General features: G+C 43.4%; 1 protein-coding gene across 1 annotated transcript in view; it reads left to right on the forward strand.

Annotated features, from left to right (window-relative positions):
* Window positions 1-2,108: 2,108 nt before the first annotated feature.
* Window positions 2,109-21,482, forward strand: part of LOC307118330 (A disintegrin and metalloproteinase with thrombospondin motifs 17-like) — a gene marked incomplete at its 5' end in the record, with an annotated part of 69,090 nt that continues 49,716 nt past the window's right edge. Inside the window, 3 exons of the mRNA XM_079803912.1 lie at window positions 2,109-2,125; window positions 6,105-6,202; window positions 20,320-20,477. Coding sequence (XP_079660038.1) covers window positions 2,109-2,125; window positions 6,105-6,202; window positions 20,320-20,477 — 273 coding nt within the window. The remainder of the gene's footprint in view (window positions 2,126-6,104; window positions 6,203-20,319; window positions 20,478-21,482) is intronic.

Here is a 21,482-nt window from a genome sequence, read left to right on the forward strand (position 1 = left end):
TCTGACATGAAAGACATTTGATGTTGTACAGTCTGCTTTGACTAAAGATCACATGCAATTTGACAAGCAAAAAAGTAAAATAAATACATAAATGAAATAAAAAAGGACAGAAAACAATCATACAGTTTGAGGTATTTCAGGAGACAAATTGACCAATTTCTTTCATTGGCAAGGGCCACATAAAAATGCATCCTAATTTCATTGTTACGGTCTTTTAAGTCTTTAAATGAATCTTTGGGGCTTTTGAAACCAGTTCTCACTGTGTGAAGGTGTGTTTTAGTGGATCTTCAAGAGCAGTCATGAGAGGATTTTACTCCTATAGAGAGATCTTACTCAGTCTTCTTTCACATTTAACCACATTCTTAGCAGCCTTGCTACTGGAAGTATTTTTCCCGTTGATTTTTTCCATATGCACACTACTGTTTAAAATTTTGAGGAACGATTTTAAAATATATATATTTTTAAATGCAGCAAGGATGAATTACATTGATCAAAAGTGACAGTTAAGATATTTATAATTTCAAATAAATGCTATTCTTTTGAATGTTCTATATATCAAAGAATCCTGAAAGAGAAATACTGTATATTTAATTTATTAAAATATTTAGTGTAAGTTTGAGAAACTATTTCAGTTGCATAATTCTCCATGGGAGTGTGATGTCGCTGCTCATACTCATTAGCCACAATTCCCATGGTGACAGTGACTTAATTTAAAAATGATGATAAAAATATCATCAAAGTATCTTATACTTACCAAGTCAAGTCAAGTAAACTTTATTTATATAGCGCTTTTTACAATGCAGATTGTTTCAAAGCAGCTTCACAGTGTTAAACAGGAAAATAATGCAACAGAATTTTATTCATTCATTCAGCCGCTCCAGAGAAAACGGTGATGTCATCAGCTCATTTCAATGATCATACAGTGACAATGTGGGCAGATCAGTAATTTAGTTTATATGGTTAATTTAGTTTACTAATTAGATTTATTTGGATATTTAGTTGAAAATGCAGTGTCCCAAGGCTGCATTTATTTGATCAAAAATAAAGTAAAAACCATAATTAGTTTTATCCATATCAGTAGTTATCAATGTTGAAAAAAGTTGTGCTGCTTAATATTTTTGTGTAAACTGTGATACATTTTTTCAGGATTATTTGATGAAAAGAAAGTTTAAGAGCAATATCAATTTAATGCGTCCTTGCTTAATAAAAGTATTCATTTATTTTTTTTAAATCCCAAACTTCTGAAAGGTAGTGTATGCTCAGCTAGAAGCATCACCCTCTCATTCGTATATAATGTGCAAAATTGAAGCAAAATTAATACCCTGACTATTGTTAGATACTTGCTGAACAATGCCCCAATGTCTTTACTGAGGCTTTGAAGGAGTAATTCACCCAGAAATGAAAATACTGTCATCATTAACTCACCCTTTATGTTGTTCCAAACACATATTACATATGTGTCACACATTTATTTTATTATTATTGTGAAACTGAAAAATAGATGCCAGGCAGAATTCAAGAGCTTTTGTTGTCTATAGAATGAAAGCGGATGATCATTTATTCAGAAAAGCTCCCTAAAATAATACGAAATGTCATAAAACCACAATAAAAAGTAATTCATAATTTTTTTCTTGGTGCTTTTTTCACCATCTAGTGTTTTATTTAAAGAATTTAAACTCAAACATTCACCATAACGTCATCATCATTTTGCATTTCACAGAGGACAGAAAATTATTCATAATTTTCATCTTTGGGTGAACTGTTCCTTTTCGAAAGCTAGACATCACTGGTACAGTAATGTTTCCTGACCGATTTTTCTCCGTCTTCCAGGAGAGGCCAATAAACATTTGGCAGAAAATCTTTCCTACATCAATATCCTAATTTTTCATTGTTTGAGATGAACTTCTTTCCATAACAAAACCAAATAGAAACTGAATCCTGAAAGTCTGACGGTTATTTCAGGTCCTCCAGATGTGGTTGGATGTGGATGAGTGTGTTTTGGGTTTGATGTGTTTTATGTTAATCAGGTGGACGGTCGTGTGGTGTTGGGTGTTTAACAGGGGGTTGTGGTCTTTTCTGTGTGGAGTGATAACCGCATGTTTGTGATCATGCCAGGAGGAATACGGTGAGTTTAAGGCTACGTTCACACTGTCAGATTTTGGGATTGACAACCGCATTTACTTACAGATGTGAGTCTCGAAATGACCTATTCACACAACAACTTACAGTAGTGCCTTGAATACTGTCTGTATGAAGTCAAGCCCATATTCTCTTACCAGTAACCATAGTGACAGTGACCAAAGTATGGAGACATCGATAAAAAGTATTACCACTTTTGACACGAAAAGAGTCCAATCAAAGTTCATCCATCAAATCTTTATTAACCGATAGCACCTTTTTATATCTGGATGGAGAGCGGAGTCGTGTGTAGCACACAAAAACTGACGGAGGCTTATATAAGACACACAGCTTATATCTCTGTCACTGTAAGTTACAGAAAACCTGCAACACACATAAACACGCATTTGAGCTGCGCACATTCCATCACATTGCATTATGTGACAGACAACTAGTTGTCCAGTCTGGTTTGGTTCAGGCTTTCCGAGAATGCGGTTGTGATTCCTGAAAATGTACAGGTGTGAGTTTGGTAGAATGCGGTTGTCAATCCTGTAAATAACTGAGCTGTGTGTGAACATAACCGTATTAAGGACTCAAATACAGGACTGACAACCGTATTCTGTTGCTGTGTGAACATGGCCTAAAATGGGTTCAGTGCAAAGTGTGGGGCAGTAAATGAAACCAACACTTTACGATAATCATTTGAGACTGTCATCCAAACGGCAGGTCAAATCATCCCAGTCAGGGTCACACTAATCTCACCCTGCAAAACATGTCTCACGAAGCCACCTGTATCTGTGAGGCCTCAGTGTCAAAAGTATTTTCTTTATATGAGCTGAACTGATGGCAATTACTCGTGTACACATCAGCCATTTGTGTGCCTCTTTTGTGGTTCTTTCCTTCTGCTCAGTGTTGTGATGTAAGGATGAGGTTTAGCATTAACTTCTGAATGTGGCCACAGTGTGTGTATACAAACAGTACAGATTGGTTTTATCATTACTGCCCAGACATTTTGTGTCACAATGGTGTTTGAAAGGGGAATTGTGTGTGTACGTCAGAGGAAAATGCCCTGGTTCTAATCAGAGTTGACCACTGGCTTATAGGCAAAGCATCGGACATACTTTATTTTATATTTATATATATATATCTATATCTATATTTATATATATCTCTCTCAGAGAGAGAGAGAGAGAGAACAATAGAAATTAAATTAAACATTTTGATCATTCAAATAAAATATTTTTTAACTTAATTTAATCTATTTATCTGTTAACTTAATCAGAATTAGAACTTAATTATTAACATTTTTTATGTAAAATAAAAGTAATTCAATAAATAATTATGTTTTATTTAATACATAAAAATAAATGTTCACATGACAAAAATTATTATTCACCATTTGATTGAGATTTACGATTGAGACTTATGATAATCGTGAATGGTCTGCTTTGGCTAGGAAAATAGACTATTTGTAGTGACATATATATGCACTATATGCACACGCACATCATATTTGCGTACATGTTTCCAGAAATATGCACTCGTACCTGCCCACCTGTGCACCAGTTTGAAATCTCGCTTGTCTTTTTTCATTTTCCACTCTTCTTTCTCTTGTTTCTCCCCATTATTTCTTTCTCTCCCAAAGGTTATATTGAGGCAGCTGTCATTCCGGTGGGAGCTAGACGAATCAAAGTTGTGGAAGACAAGCCATCCCATAGCTTTCTAGGTAATTACTCAACCTGTTACCATAACAACATCTTCCAAATGGCCACATGACTCACTGAGACGGGATCAGCTGAAAAATGGCTGTAGATAGGAACTACGCCTGGTGTTGTCTCTTATGCTACGTTATGACAAATGTACGGTGGCCGAGAGAGCTCAATGCGCTGCAACAGAAGAAAACAGCAGCAAATACAGAAAACATCTTCATCAGTTTGACAATACATGCGCTGTAAAAGTTTACAACACAACCAAATACAGAAAAGCACTGCAAAAGTTCACAACGCACCCAAATACAGAACATTTATTTAATAAATTACTTGTTTTTATTATCATGGGAAGTGTGAATCATTGTTCATCATTTTGCGAGCAATTGTTGATTAAAGACAAATGTCACGTCACAATTGAAAATGTTTGCGTTTTAAACCACAAAAGCAAGTCAATGGATATCATACAAGCAATTGCGCAAACTTTGCGGTAGTTATGTTGGTGAAGAATTCTGAAATCCCAGTCAATTATTCACTGTAGAAAGTGAAACTAAAAACTGAGCGATGAGAGCTGAATATGTCCTGATAACGGTATAGGCTTTAATTTATTTTCTTAATATTTCTCTTGTGGCCCATACGTAGCCTATTACTATACTATAGCCTAGTGAGAGAGAGAAAATTGAAGAGATGCAGGCTATTTCGTGTTAAAGGATTAGTTCACTTCAAAATGAAAATTTCCTGATATTTTACTCACCCCCATCTCATCCAAGATGTTCATGTCTTTCTTTCTTCAGCCGAAAAGTCACCGCTTTGGGAGCGCCCCTGCGTGATTGCGTCGTGAAGCACGTATGTCATCAGTCCAATAGAGAGACGGAACGTCATAGGCGGGTGACGTCATAGACCCGGAAACTATAAAGCACACCGGCAAACACACGCCGTTAGCTTCTGTTGCCTTCAACAAGCGCTCTCTATCACTGTGTCCCTGTCATTCTGTGTTGTGTCTGAGTTCAGACTTTTTTGTTTTCAAGTCACACTCACACTCACGTTTGTAGAGAGAAAAAAAGCTATGGCGAGCGAACAACAGTTCAGACAGTGTGTTCCTCCCTGCTCACGCAACATTACGAGCGGGGATACACACTTGATGTGTGTTGTTTGTCTGGGTGAGCAGCACGCGCAGTCGGCTCTCGAGGGTGCCGGCTGCGAGCATTGTGAGGCGCTGCCTCTTCGCGTGCTGCGATCCCGCCGGGCGCTCTTCGAGGAGGGCGTCCCGGTTCGCGCTCCCCACGGCACGGGTCCCGCTGCTGCTGAGGCTCAGCGACGACTTATGTCGTGGGGTTCGCAAAAGGATCTGTCGGAGGGGATGGAGACGGGCCCCGCCCTATCTCATCCTTCACCCGGCAGATCCAGTGCCGCCTCTCTGGGTTCGGGAGCCCGCTCTGCGGATTCTCCCGCCCGGGGAGCGGCCGCGGTGTTACAGATATCTTCCTCCGAGGAGGTCGATGTCTGTAGCATCGACGCAGGGGGTGAGGACTCGCCACTTCATTCCCCTGCTGGTGAGGAGCTGATGGATGTGCTGAGCAGAGCGGTGGCCAGATTACATATTGACTGGCCACCTGAACAACATGAGCGAGCTGCCGTAAATAGCAGACTCGACGAGCGCTTTCTCCCCGCACGCTCTGTTCAGCCTCCACGTAGGAGTCTGCCGTTTTTCCCGGACCTCCACACCGAGGTGTCGAGGTCTTGGAAGCGGCCTGTGTCTGCACGCATTTTCACCCCGCACACTTCCGTGTACAGCAATATCACGGGGTTGAAAAGACACGGTTATGGTCAGATGCCCCGGGTTGAGCAGACGCTCGCGAGCCATCTCTCACCCGAGTCTGCGTCTGCCATAAAGGCTCCGACTTTGCCCACAAAACCGTTAAAAGTGACATCATCTTTTGTGGGCAAAGCGTACTCGGCAGCAGGTCAGGCCGCTGCGTGTCTGCACACTATGTCAATCGTGCAGGCATACCAGGCTGAACTGCTGTGAGACCTGGGTGAGAGCCACGAGATCGGAGTTGATACCATCAATGAACTCCGATCTACAGCTGATCTCGCTCTCCGTGCCACCAAGGAGACAGCCCGATGCGTTGGCCGTTCTATGGCAGCCCTGGTGGCCACGGAGAGGCACTTGTGGCTCAATCTTACGGAGATTAAGGAACGTGATAAAAGCTTTTTGCTTGATGCGCCGCTGTCTCCGGGAGGCCTGTTCGGTGACGCTGTCACCACTGTTACCGACAGGTTCCTGGAGGCAAAGAAACAGGTGGCGGCGCTCAAGCAGTTCCTTCCCCGTAAGCCCCAGGTCTTGTCTGCTGCTAGGCGGGAGCAGCAGACCCCGAGTACGAGCTCCTCCCATAGGGCGCAGCAGAAAGTGAGTGTCGCAACTCGTACACCCCCTCAGAAAGGGTCGTCGGGTGCGCGGCGCTCACAGGCGCAGCCTTCTAAGCCCAGGGCTGATCTGAGGACAGTCATCGTGGCGAGGAAGGCTGCGTCTAAGAAGTCCTGACGCCTCTGGGCCCAGGACAGTGAGGGTGATCCCCGCCGCGGGCGCACGGTGCTCACCGCTGTATACGGTAACCGTGTGTCCGCGGTACCCTCATGGGGTCAATCCGCCAACCCCGCCCGAGTGCCGGGGCGCGGAGAAACCCCGCGGGTCATCCGAGGATGGCCCGCACCCTCTTCGGAGGGAAACTATGCCGTCGAGTCAGTCGTTCCCTACCGGTTCGCCGCTTCAGGGCGCTGCACTCGCGGTGCAGAGTACATCAGAGGCCAGCCTCGAGAGGCTGGTACCCTTAGTAGATTTTGTGTCAGAGTGGGAGAATCTGCCTCACATATCTCGTTGGGTCCTGCGATGTGTAAGATTGGGGTACGCTATCCAGTTCAGATGCCGTCCCCCCAGCTTCAACGGGGTCCTCTCCACTGTGGTGGACCCCGAGCAGGCTCTGGTGATGACTCAGGAAGTACAGACTCTGCTGCAAAAGGGGGCTATAGAGAGGGTCCCCCCCCCCAGACAGGGAGTCAGGATTTTACAGCCGGTACTTCATAGTGCCAAAGAAGGATGGAGGGCTGCGCCCCATCTTGGATCTTCGCGTCCTGAACAGAGCCGTGGCAAAACTCAAGTTCAGGATGCTTACACTCAAACAGATCGTGTCTCAGATCAGGTCCGAGGACTGGTTTGTCACATTAGATCTCAAAGATGCATATTTTCATATATCCATCCTTCCGCAGCACAGGAAGTTCCTGAGGTTCGCTTTCAGGGGAGAAGCGTACCAATATCGGGTGCTTCCTTTCGGTCTAGCTCTTTCACACCGCACGTTCACGAAGTGTGTGGACGCTGCTCTGGTCCCCTTACGCTTACAGGGGATCCGCATTCTCAATTACATCGACGACTGGCTGATACTGGCGCAGTCAGCGCGTCTCGCGGCTCAGCATCGAGATGTTGTTCTCGCCCATATGAGGAGGTTGGGGCTGAGGCTCAACTCCAAGAAGAGTGTTCTTTCTCCTGTGCAAAAGATCACTTATCTCGGTGTGAGTTGGGATTCGGTCTCTATGCAGGCTCGTCTGTCAGAGCCTCGCGTAGGGTCGATCCTCTCAGCCGTGAAAGGGGTGAAGCTAGACCAGCCGCTCACTGTAAAACAGTTTCAGAGACTGTTAGGTCTGATGGCAGCCGCGTCCAACGTGATTCCTTCGGGCCTGCTGTTCATGAGACCGTTACAGTGGTGGCTCAAGACCAGGGGCTTTTCCCCGAGGGGAAACCCCTTTCGCGTAATCAAGGCAACGCGGCGGTGTCTCCGCACCTTGGTTATGTGGAAGAACCCTTGGTTCCTGACCCATGGCCCGTCCCTGGGGGCACCGTGTCAGCGTGCGTCTCTGACCACGGATGCCTCCCTGACGGGCTGGGGGGCGACCATGAGTGGTCGTTCAGCCCAGGGTCTGTGGCAGGAACACCAGCATTCGTGGCACATAAATTGCCTGGAAATGTTGGCGGTGTTTCAGGCCCTGAAACACTTCCTGCCACATCTCAGGGGCCATCATGTGCTTGTTCGCACAGACAGCACATCGGTGGTCTCCTACATCAACCATCAGGGGGGTTTGAGGTCCCGTCGCTTATACAAGTTGGCGCGCCTTATTCTCCTCTGGGCCCAGGGAAAGTTGCTGTCAGTCAGGGCAATGTACATTCCAGGGCGGTTGAATGTGGAAGCAGACGCCCTGTCGAGGCAGGGGCCGAGGCCCGGGGAGTGGAGGCTTCACACTGAGGTAGTGGAGCTCCTTTGGGAGAAGTTCGGCAGGGCTCAAGTGAACCTGTTCGCCACTCACGACAATTCGCATTGTCGTCTGTGGTTCTCCCTGTCGCCCCCAGCTCCTCTCGGACTGGACGCGATGGTACAGGAGTGGCCGAGGCTGTACGACTGTAACCTTAGTTCCCTGAATAGGGAACGAGACGCTGCGTCACCCTGCCATGCTCCTCGCATGCCCGCAAGCGCCTTGTTTCAGGCCTTCTTCAGAAGCTAACGGCGTGTGTTTGCCGGTGTGCTTTATAGTTTCCGGGTCTATGACGTCACCCACCTATGACGTTCCGTCTCTCTATTGGACTGATGACATACGTGCTTCACGACGCAAACACGCAGGGGCGTTCCCAAAGCGGTGACGCAGCGTCTCGTTCCCTATTCAGGGAACTAAGGTTACAGTCGTAACCGAGACGTTTTTTGAAGAAAACATTCCAGGATTTTTCTCTCCATCATAGACTTCCATGGCAACCAAAATGTTGAAGGGGCTTGAGATCTCTGGGCCTGGTTTTGCATATTTGATTTTTTGGTTTCGGTATTTGAGTGTGTTGTGAACTTTTGCAGCGCATTTCTGTATTTGGTTGTATTGTGAGTATTTACAGCGCGTTTCTGTATTTGGTTGTATTGTGAGTATTTACAGCGCGTTTCTGTATTTGGTTGTATTGTGAGTATTTACAGCGTGTTTCTTTATTTGGTTGTATTGTGAACTCTTGCAGCACATGTGTTGTAAAACTGATGAAGATGTTTTTTTTAATTTGCTGGTGTTTTTTTCTATTTGCATATGTTTTCTTCAGTTCCAGCGCATTGAGCTCTCGTGGCCACCGTACTAATGACATTTCTCTGCTGACAAGCTGCTTGTCACATTAGGATAAAACTCACAATAAGGACATATAACATGGATTCGCTTTATGCCACTCTAAACCTGCAATACTAGTAAGCACTTTAATTATTATTAATTATTATTATAGCATTATTATAATAATATTATTTTTTGTGAGTGAATGTCATAGAAAACATGTCTGGGTCATTTTTTCACCACAAAAACAAACTAATTTTTATGACCATTATGATTTTTTACATTGTGACATTAGTTTAATGACAATTAAGCACATTTATGTGCCAAATTCTAATTACGTTTACTACATTTTATCTAATTAAATCCATTAAAAGCATTAAATGTAAATTAATTAATAATGTTTTAATATAAGATAAATATTTTTCCCCTAATAAGAATTACATTTTTGAAAATGTGAAAATAATCATAATTGTCTATTAACAGGCTTTACTTGTTTATTATGGGGTGAAATATGCCAGACATATTCTTATTTGTGAGATTCACCCTTAGTGAAACCCACTTGAGAGAATGTTATAAATCTTGTGAAACTTAATTAAGAATTTATTTGTCCAGCTAGCCCACAATTGATGAGCATATTCATTGTAATTTCATTTATTTTAATGAGTCAGAGGTTTTTGAAAAGACACCTTCAACTTTCCGAATTAATGTGTCTTGTCCAACTTCACAGGCATAATGCTGACAAGATTATAATAACGCTTCACTCTTCATATTCTCAAATAAACATTCCTTATCCCAAAGGTCAGGATCACGTGACTGCATGGGTTGAAGTTATTAAAAATGCCCACAGTCTCAGATTTTATAGACTAAGTTTCATAACAGTTTAGACTTTCTATTAGATGCCTCATTTTGGCCAAATGTTTAAGCAGCATTGCATGCATTTTGTTCTATAATGCCTTTCATCTAACATCGAAATTCATTCTGTAATTCACAGGGAGATGTAAACATGTTTAGTTTGGGTATGGTTTGCCATCTTTTATAAGAGAACAGAAGAATATATTTTTTTATTCCAGCCAAAAAGCTTAAAGTGACATGAAAGTGAACCCCTCCCATTGAGCTCAGCGCAGATGCTCTCCAAAACAAACCAGGTTATGCTTTCATTGCAGCAGACTGTGGGTAATCACATGTCTTCAGTTTCTACTGCTTAGGAACAATAATTTAGTCGTATATGTGTATAAAAATAGGATGAATGTGAGGTAATGATGGAAGAATTATTTGCAATAGCTCGTTCGACACAAAGTTCAAATGCATGAATTGTCAGAATGTGTTTGAGGTGCATTTTAAAAGGGAAAAATTGCTCTGGATTCTGGACTGTGTAAAGGCAGAGATGTATTGTAAAAAAATGCTATAGAATATATTGCAACCCCCACCATTACCCGTCATGAAGTATACCTTTAAATTGGTGCTATACCTGTACATCAGTTGTCTTCAACATAAAGGGTTAAATAGGCCATATTATGCCCTTTTACAAAGTCTTGATTTTGTTTTTTGGCATCTACTAGAATATGTTTTCTTGCCTTAATGTTCAAAAAACACATTTTAACTACAGCTCTCGAGCTGTTTCAACCCATTCTCACTCCCAAGGCGTCAAAATCCGAAGCATGGTCAAGTGCCTTCAGCGTCACAACAAAGACTCCAAAGTCACCCCTAGGCGTGACTATATTGACGCGCTGAGTGCTCCATTGATTTCAGTTGTTTACCCAATGCGTCAGATCAAGACGCATTTTATTCTTTGCATTTGTAAAAGCATACATGATTTTATTCATATTTAAAGGTTACTTTTTTATTTTGGAGCAGCTAACCCAACTCCTACCCTAAACCTACCCACTTCTAAACAATATAAAACACGTAACAGGCAAATACAAGTACAGTCACATCTATTTATTGCAAAAACTGACCAAAAACAGTATAAAAGTATTAACTCATGTTGTATTCCAAGTCTTCTGAAGTCACACGATGTCTTCAAGTAAAGAACAGAGTTGATCTTAATGTTTTAATCGCTGAGATGATGATCCCGCCGCTCCGTTAACGCACTCATTCATATCTCATTCAAATAATACACACGCCTCTTTAGCATGACGCATTCGGTCACAAGACACACGAGAACCAATGACATTTTACAATCAAAGCTGACGTAATGACGCAATTGGTCACGAGACATATGAGAGCCAATGCAATTTCACTATGAAAACTGACGTAACGGGCGGCAATATTTGAAATTTGATGTGTTCGTGATCTTCTGCGGATGGAGACGCTGATCGCTTTTGGGGATTTCCTTCACACAAATCAATCGCTTGGCCTCGGAATATTTGTATTTTTTGAATAAATTGTGCATGCAGTCGACTCTGCCTGTTATATCTGCGTTTTATACCACACAAATGGGTAGGTTTAGGGATGGAATGGGGTTGGGTTACATGTTAAAACGTGTCTAGATAGCGTAAATAAAATGATGCTGGCTGATTAAATTGAGAATCACAGTCCAACATGTCATAATGGCAAAATCATAACCCAATATATGATCATCATGACGATAACTTTCCCATGCCCAACGCGTTTGTGTCTGACGCCAAAGGTTTCTCATTAAAATTAATGGGGCACTCAGCGCGTCGATATAGTGACGCCTAGGGGTACCTTTAGCGTCTTTATTGTGACGTGGAAAGCGGCTCGGGTTATGTATATAACCCTTGTTCCCTGAGAAAGGGAACGAGCACTGCATCGGAACGACGAATTTGGGGACACTCCCTAAGCAACAGCACGTCTGAAGTATGAATGAAATCAGGCCAATCCTGATTGGTGTTGCGTCATGACGTAACTATGACGGCGTACCCGGAAGGTACATAAGGGGAGCCTGGGCATAGTAATGGCAGTTATCGCGATGAAGCATGCGCTCCAGGCGTGCCGAGGTGTGGCGACGGGATGCAGTGCTCGTTCCCTTTCTCAGGGAACAAGGGTTATATACATAACCCGAGCCGTTCCCTTTCGAGGGAACTCGCACTGCATCGGAACGACGAATTTGGGGAACGAGTACCCACTAGGCCACACCGAGGATAGCTCCAGTCCTAGTGTGAAGCCGGAGACCGGGTACAGCTAGGACTGGAGCACCCTCGCACCAGGCGTCGCAGGGAGGTGCAAGCTATAGACAGCTGTACAGATCTCATGTGCAGACTTCACTAAATATACATTATAAGAGCTCTGACCGGCAGAGCAGGTGAAGTCTCCCTTCTTCCGCCGTCATGTGAGGTGGAGGATGAATGCCTGAAGAACCAAAGGCCTGACCATGCTTGATGGCACCTTGGGCACATAACCGGCCCTAGGGTGTAAGATGGCCTTCACTTCGCCAGGGGCAAACTCCAGGCAAGTCGGCGTAAGCGCCAAGGCCTGAAGGTCCCCCACCCTCCTCAGAGAAGTGATGGCTAAGAGAAAGGCCATCTTAAGGGTCAAGCTCTTTGGGTCTTCTGACTCTAGCGGTTCGAAGGGGGCCTCAGCCAATCCTTCGAGAACCACTGCCAGATCCCAGGTTGGGACTCTGGAACGAGCCACAGGCCTCATCCTCCGAGCCCCACGGAGGAACCGTACAACCAACTGGTGCCTACCCAAAGGCCCATCACCCAACGGTGTGTGGAAAGCCCCAATGGCAGCCACGTACACCTTGAGTGTGGACGGGGTAAGCCCTGCAGAGAAACGATCTTGGAGGAACTCCAGCACTGAAGCCACTGGGCAGTTAACTGGGTCCACCTCACGCTCTCTACACCAAGTGGAAGATCATTCCACTTGAGGCTGTACAGTCTCCTTGTAGACGGAGCCCTGGAACTGAGCATGGTCTCAACCACATCCGCCGGCAGGCCAGCCTCTAGGTAGACCCAAAGGTTCCATATCTCTGGCCGGGGGTGAAATATTGTGCCCCCTGCTTGAGACAGGAGATACCTCCTCAGAGGAATCTCCCACGGCTGACCCACTAGCAGAGCTATGATGTCTGAGAACCAAACTCGAGTCGGCCAACGTGGCGCCACCAGAAGCAGGCTGACACCTTGTCGACGGACCCGCTCCAGGACTCCCGGGAGCAGAGCGATCGGGGGAAAAGCGTACAGACGCAGCCTCGGCCACGTCTGCACCATGGCATCCAGCCCCAGTGGGGCCGGATGCGTGAGAGAAAACCACAGTGGACAGTGGGTCGTCTCTCGAGACGCGAATAAATCCACTTCCACTGGGCCGAACCTCTCGTACATGGCCTTCACCACCTCAGGGTGGAGTCGCCACTCCCCGGGCCTCAGCCCCTGCCTCGACAGGATGTCTGCTCCCTGATTTTGGACCCCCGGGACATACTTGCCCTGATGGACAACAGTTTCCCTTGGGACCACAGGAGGATGTGATGCGCCAGTCTGCATAGAGGGCGGGACCTCAAGCTCCCTGATGCCGTGCCCCAACCAGTGAGGGAGGCGTCTGTTGAAACGGATTTTCCGGCAACAGGACGCTCCCAACACTGGCACCTGGGACAGAAACCAAGGTTTCTTCCATATGACTTGGGAACGAAGGCCACTGCGCGTTACCCTGATCATACAGAATGGACTTCCCCTCAAGGAAAGCCACCTGGTTTACTTCCGTATTAGGGCATGGTGGCCGCGGAGGTCCGGGAAAAAGCTTCTTAGAGCTTTGTAGACCGCCAGCATTTCCAGGCAAAAGATGTGATTTTATTACATTTTGGTTAATTTGGATTTGGTTAATTTAGTTCATTATTTAGATGTATTTCGATGTTTAGTTGAAAAATTTAGTGTCCCCAACTGAGCACGCCAAGCCAGAGGCAACAGTGGCAAGGAAACCAAAACCCCATTAGGTGACCTAATGGAGAAAAATAAACCTTGGGAGAAACCAGGCTCAGTCGGGGTGCCAGTTCTCCTCTGGCCAATTAAGAAACAGCGTATTATTATTAATGTTGAATATAAATTACTGTAAGGATCTCATGCAGCATGCCAAGAGATATTCTGTTGGACACAGCCGCAATGAGCCCCAGCAGTCCTTAAACTGCTTCACAGTGATGCTGTGGCCTAGCTTCCTTCTAGAGACCACCGCCCGTATGGACTCGATACGTGCGGGAGACAATTGTGCCCCCAACGTAGAGAATCCCATACGACTCCCAGGAACACAGTTCTCTGAGAAGGCGCCAACACGCTACTGCGTGTAGAGTCTCAAAGGGCTAGGCCGCCTGGAAGAACCCGATATTGGTACGCTTTGCCCCCAAAAGGCGAACCTCAGGAACTTCCTGTGACACAGAAGGATGGATACAGGGAAGTATGCGTCCTCTTCAGACCCATCGTGACAGACCAGTCCTCAGACTGGATCTGAATCACAATGGAGGAATTGCTAAGCATCTTGAATCTGAATCTCCTCAGAGAACGATTCAAGTACCTCAGGTCTAAAGTTGGACGCAACTCGCCATCCCTCTTAGGAACTATTAAGTACCGGCATTAGAATCCGGACTTCCTGTCTGCCAGAGGGACCCGTTCTATGGCCTCCTTGGCTAACAGGGCTGTACTTCTTGTTCCATAACCCGAACCTGCCCTGGGCCGACCACAGTCCGGACCACCCAGTTGAACTTCGGGGGAGGAGAACCGAACTGAAGCCTGTAACCCAGCTCTACAGTCTGCAGGACCCACGTAGACACACTCGGAAGGCATGACCATGCGCCGAGATAATCTACTAAGGGAACCAGCCTCTCGAGGCTGGCCTCGGGTGTCAACCGAAACTCATTCCCGACCCCCTGAAGCGGCTAACCGAGCTCCTGGGGGAAAACGACCTCGGTCGCTCCTACCCGGGAGAGGGGGCTGGCCAGCAGGGGCCTCATCTAAGGGAGCAGCTCGACAGGGCCGCAACACTAGGGCGGACACTGCGATTAGCCCTTGCCTAAACCTGATGTGTCCCGCAGGCCACAAGGCGGCGAGAACGACATCACTTCAGGAGGGCTCCATCTTAGATGAATATCCAGTTCACAAGTTAAACACGCTTGGGTGACAGAATTAAAGTATCCAATTTATCAAAGTCGGATAACACGACACTCAATTCCTCGGAATTAAATGCCACCATAATCACCAACCCCGTGCCAACTGAACTGAATGACAGGCTGAATAAAAATACATCTAACTCCTCAAAGTCAGATAATATTTTAATTTAATTCCTCAGAATTAAATGCAGCCACAATAAGGTGAAACAAAGTCTGAATGATAGGCTGAATATCTAACTCCTCAAAGTCAGATTATATTTTATTTAATTCCTCAGAATTAAATGTGGCCGTAATCATCAGACGAACTGTTTATTTGTATTTATATGGACTCATAAACCCCGCTTTGCCTCAGCAACGTGGTTCAAGCCGTCATAATACAATTGGCTTTCATCCCTCGAAAAAAAAGCCAAACAGTTTCAAACAATACGGTGAAACATGGTCTGAATGACAGGCTGAATATCTAACTCCTCAGAGTCAGCTCATATTTCATTTAAATCCTCAGATTTAAATGCAGCCATCATCAGATGATACTGTTTTATCGTACTATACGGACTCGTGACCCACACGTTGCCTCAGCAACGTGGCTCAAGCCGTTAAGCCAACCAGTATCTCATGCACACCGATCGCGTGTGTTCACTCTAATTGCATATATAAGGAGTGCTTATGACTTTGACTGCCTCGATGCTGAGCGCGTCTAATTCCTCAGAATCAGACCGCTGAAGCATCGGGTCCTCCGCCCCGGGGGAAGAAGCCGCAGCGCGGGCTTCCACACGGGGAAGGAGAACATCCGAACTGTCAGACAAAGACTGGGAAGATGCCTCAGCAGTCCCAAGTCCCGCTGACAGTCCATCCGTGAGCCCCATGACCGGCCTCGCCGCACCGCCTCGGCGGATGCGGGACCGATCCACAGGGCTCACGAGGCTGGCCGGTCTCACTGAACACGGCCAGCCGAGAGCGGAGCAGCCTGAGTGTCAGCTTTCATAATGCTCGTAAGCGGCTCCCTCGAGAGCCGCCCGAGTATGCTGAACACCCAGACACTGCAAACACAGCAGGTGTGCATCCGAGCCCGACATGTAACGGGGACACAGATGCACACACACTCTCTCACTTTCCAGTCGCCATTTCACACACACTTTCACTTTTTGACAAACAACAATAAATAGACAGACAGATTTCACACAGAGCGCTATGCTGAAGAGCGATAACTGCCATTACTATGCCCAGGCTCCCCTTATGTACACTCTAAAAAAAAAAGGTTCTATATGGCACCAAAAATAGTTCTTGGCTCGTAATCATTGGGGAACCTTTTTTAGTGCTATATAGCACCATTTTTGGTGCTTCAGTGGTTCTTCAGCGGTTCTTCAGAGGTTCTTCACCGGTTCTTCAGAGGTTCTTCACCGGTTCTTTGACTAAGGTGCTATATAGCACCTCTGAAGAACCACTGAAGCACCAAAATTGGTGCTATATAGCACTAAAAAAGGTTCCCTTATGATTACGAGACTTTTTTTTTAGAGTGTACCTTCCGGGTACGCCGTCATAGTTACGTCATGACGCAACACCAATCAGGATTGGCCTGATTTCATTCATACTTCAGACGCGCTGTTGCTTAAGGAGTGTCCCCAAATTCGTCGTTCCGATGCAGTGCGAGTTCCCTCGAAAGGGAACAATTGACCATGCGTCGGAATTTGACGCCTTGGGAGTGAGAACGGGTTGGCTGTTTAGAAGCATAGTTTCTTGTTAAAATTACACGTGGACTCAAATAGATGATGGATTAGTTCAAGAACAGTGTGTAGAGAGATTCATGGAATGGGTTTCCATGGCCAAGCAGCTGCATCCAAGCCTTACATCACCAAGTGCAATGCAAAGCATTGAATACAGTGGTGTAAAGCACGCCACCACTGGACTCTAGAGCAGTGGAGACATGTTCTCTGGAGTGACGAATCACGCTTCTCTGTCTGGCCGATGGACGAGTCTGGGTTTGGCGGTTTCCAGGAGAACGGTACTTGCCTGACTGCATTGTGCCATGTGTAAAGTTTGGGGGGATTATGGTGTGGGGTTGTTTTTTAGGGGTTGGGCTTGGCCCCTTAGTTCCAGTGAAAGACACTCATATTGCTTCAGCATACCAAGACATTTTGGACAATTTCATGCTCCCAACTTTGTGGGAACAGTTTGGGGATGGCCCCTTTCTGTTTCATCATGACTGCACACCAGTGCACAAAGCAAGGTCCATAAAGACATTGATGAGCGAATTTGTTGTGGAGGAACTTGACAGTCCTGAACTCAACCCGATAGAACACCTTTGGGATGAATTAGAGCAGAGACTGCAAGCCAGGCCTTTTCATCCAACATCAGTGCCTGACCTCACAAATGAGCTTCTAGAAGAATGGTCAAAAATCCCCATAAACACACCTAAACCTTGTGGAAAGCCTTCCCAGAAGAGTTGAAGCTGTTATAGCTGCAAAGGGTGGGCCAACTCCATATTAAACCTTACGGATTAAGAATGGGATGTCATAAAATTTAATGTGCATGTAAAGGCAGGCATCCCAAAACTTTTGGTAATATATATTTAGCGTGTCAATGATCAGTGCCGTTTTTGAAGAGTGTGCATGTGCATAAATGCGTAAGAGAACCCCGAAGTATGACATAGAGAGAACCGACAATGAATCAAACATCAAATAAGGCAAAACAACATTGAAACCAAGACCAAGTGAAGTAGTCCTCAGTTCGTTAAAGCAGCATGTCAGAAAAAAAAATGCATGTTTACATGATTAAAAAATGAACAGATTTCTGTTTATGGCAATTAACCGTCAGGGCTCTACATAGCGACCATTTTGGGTCGCTGTGTAGAAAAATAGGGGAAAAAAAAAAAAACTTCAGTGTTAATTAAATGTAAAGTATTATTTTTGATGAAAAAATATTTAGGCGCACCGGTGCGAGTGACCCGATCGATTCTCATGAATAAATGTAGCCTATAATACAATCGGAATAAAAACTACAACTGCCAAAGTGTATCAACACTGACTGAGCAACAGTTGCGCTTCGTTCTGCGATCGACTGCTTGTCATGCCTTCTGTCAGCAGAACATGTACAAGCGTGTGCCACGGACTACACTTCACAGATTGTTTACTAGGTGAAACGGGTGTGACGCGGCCATGCGCACTTACCAGACGCCTCGCGCTGATGTTTATTTATTTAGCTGATGTTAAATGCCACCAAAAATGAATTACTAAATAATAATTAAAAAAAGCCCCTCTATGAGTTCTTGATTTAATCTTTAGGCTATCAGCTTCAGTCCACAACTTTTCTCGTGTTTAAAAATGACTAGATGTATATATGAGAGTCAGAGTACATCATGAATCCATTTTCCAAACCGTGTTTTTATCTTACCCTGAATCACTACGTTACACATATAATAAGTGTTTATATTCTGACTATTTTATTCCAGTTTGGTTCGCAGCGCTGCGGAGGAGCACAGTCCCTGTGTGACTCGCCATAGACACACACAGATAGAAGTAGCACCGGCTGCAATGTTCTTCCGCGAGACGCATGCAGTTCTGTTTATTAGCGCCAGAGCGCCAAAAGTTATTGACTGCTTTTGCTCCGAGTTGGCATTATGCAAATGTTATACTGACCTTGTACAAAAGTCCAATAGACAAGCTGATGTTAAGTAACAACGTTTTAGCCACAATACTGTTTATTTCGTGAAAATCAAAAGTACACCAGAACTGTTGCGCCTCTCCAAGCGGTTTGATTCGAATGAATCTGCGTTTGAACGATTGAATCAATGACTCACACATAGACTTGACGCCACCTACTGGCTGTTTTATTTTCATATTTATACTTTGCATGAACTTTTTATTTAAAATATCAGACTTTTAAAGTTTAACTTGTACATAACCCATTTCTAAATTCAAAAACCTATATTTAAAACATTAATACAACATTATTTACCCATGAGCTGCATTAAATCTATGTAAATGTACATAGACACCACTTTAGATAGAGCTGCTGTGCCACTTCTACAGTGCAAAGATCTTTTGATGCTGATTTAATTAGATTGGTAACAGTCTGGTTGTGTCATATTGCTCTAACTAAATTTATTGTTTAAATTAACATTTTAAAAACAACTTTTCTATTTTAATTGAAAAAATTGATAAGATGATCCATATATTTAATAAGATTAGAAAACTTTGCTTTTATAATGGTAAAAATGCCCCAGGACATTCATTTAAAGGGACAAAGATCATCCTGTAATGGGAAAGTCATAATTGGAATGCGTGTTATTGATCAGAAAGTGCTCCTAAATTTTTGACTGTGCTCCTAATTTTTTTAAATTAGGAGCACAAGTGCTCCTGAAGAAAAATGTTAGCGTAGAGCCCTGACCGTACTAACTCAGTTGTAGCCGGAAAAAGGCAAATAGTCCAGGTGGGAGGAGCGTTGTGTGTGTGAAGAGTGATGATCGGCTCACAAGTGAAGAAGAAATGGTTCGCGTTTGTGCCATTCCGAATTGTGGCAACAGAATGCGAAAATACAAGAATTTACATTTTCATCGTCTTCCTTTTCATGACCTCGAGATTCCGCAGCTCCTCCCACCTGGACGATTTGCCTTTTTCCGGCTAAAACAGTATTTAGGTGAATTTAAACAATGGCTAAACGCATCTCGACAGACATTTTAATTGCATTTTGTGTCTGTTAAGAGGCACAAAGACACTCTATGTATATGCCCCCATAACTCCCGTTTTAGCTGAGTGGGAGCTCTGGGCATTAACTGTAACAGCTCTGTGTTGCAAGCACCAATCCGGCTAAATTTTTTTTTCTATAGACAGTACTCACAAAGGTATAACGATGTAGATTAACTTAAAAATTCCCCGGAGTTCTCCTTTAAGAGCATTTAAAAAATATTTATTTTTATGCCTGAAAATATGCTTTAAACAAAAATCCAAAATAAATTAACTTTAACCAAAATTAAAGAAAATAAGATCAGCTAAATATTGTTCATCCCACATTGAAATGTATTAAGTTAAATTAAAATGTAATGCATGTGACTGTACATTAATAATGTTTTACTTATTACTTATTTCCAATAAACATCATACAGTAAATTCTAAAATGAATATGGTACTATATACAAAAAGACATGCATTTTAGGAATATATTTCTTTTTGAAATTAGCTACTCACTCAGTTCTAACAGATCAAAGTCAAGGAAGTTTGCATGTACAAAATTATTTTGTGATATTTGATAAATGAATGAGAGAGTTTTGATAGAATGATGCTTATGTAATGTGAATTAAATCAATGTGTTCCTGTTTGACTGGTGCAGCTCTGAAGGACTCCAGCAAGCGATCCATAAACAATGACTGGAAAATCGAGCTGCCAGGGGAGTTTGAGCTTGCTGGCACCACAGTCCGCTATGTGAGGAGAGGACTGTGGGAAAAGATGTCTGCCAAGGGACCCACTAAGACTCCACTCCACCTCATGGTAAAAACATTAGGTCCTAACATTCACCTTTCTCTTTCTTAGCTCTTTACCATCTTTCACACGTTTCGTGATGCAGTGTGCTTTTAAACTCAGCGTAAAATACCATTCTCTACCCATTTTATTTCCATAATCACATGATCAATGAGAAACACTGTAGGACAGGAAATTGATTGAATCATGAACATCGAATGAACATTTTGTTTACTCACCCCTATGTTCACTTATGAAAAAGAAGTGCACTTAATTGTATTGAATGTGCACTTGTTTACATTAAATCTTAGATAGTATTTCTATGCTATCAATGTTCAGTGGTCTCTTAATTTTTTCCATATATATATATATATATATATATATATATATATATATATATATATATATATATATATATATATATATATATATATATATATATATATATATATATATATATATATATATATATATATAATGTGTTTTATTTATTTATTTTATTTCATTGCATCGTTTGATTGCAATCATTTAAATTCAGTTAACATGCAATTACATTTCTAAAAACTTAAAAAAAAAAAAAAACTTCAGTGTTAATTAAATGTAAAGTATTATTTTTGATAATAAGCACTCTTTTTAAAAGTATGATGAAGTGTACTTCTTTTTCAGGGTTGTTCCAAACTTGTATGTTGTTTTTTCCATGGAACACAAATGGAGAAATGTCCATTCCATTCAGAATGGAAGTGAATTATGAATAAAATTTTGATCTGTATATTATCATATGATTTCAGAAGACTTGGAATGTCATATAACAAGTCATATAAACTACTTTTAAGAAAATGTTAATGTTTTTTGTTTTGTTTTTTTTGGAGTGTCGCAGATGGTCACTATGATCTCTATATGGAAAGAGCTGCATGAAGCTTCATCAAAATTTTTCCCCTTTTGTGTTCCATGGAAAAAATAACAACATATGGGTTTGGAACGACATGAGGGTGAGTAAAAAATGAAAGAATTTTTCATTTTTAGTTGAATTGTCAA

Source organism: Gobio gobio (genome assembly GCF_949357685.1).
Source record: "Gobio gobio genome assembly, chromosome: 2".
In the NCBI taxonomy this organism is placed as follows: Eukaryota; Metazoa; Chordata; class Actinopteri; order Cypriniformes; family Gobionidae; genus Gobio; species Gobio gobio.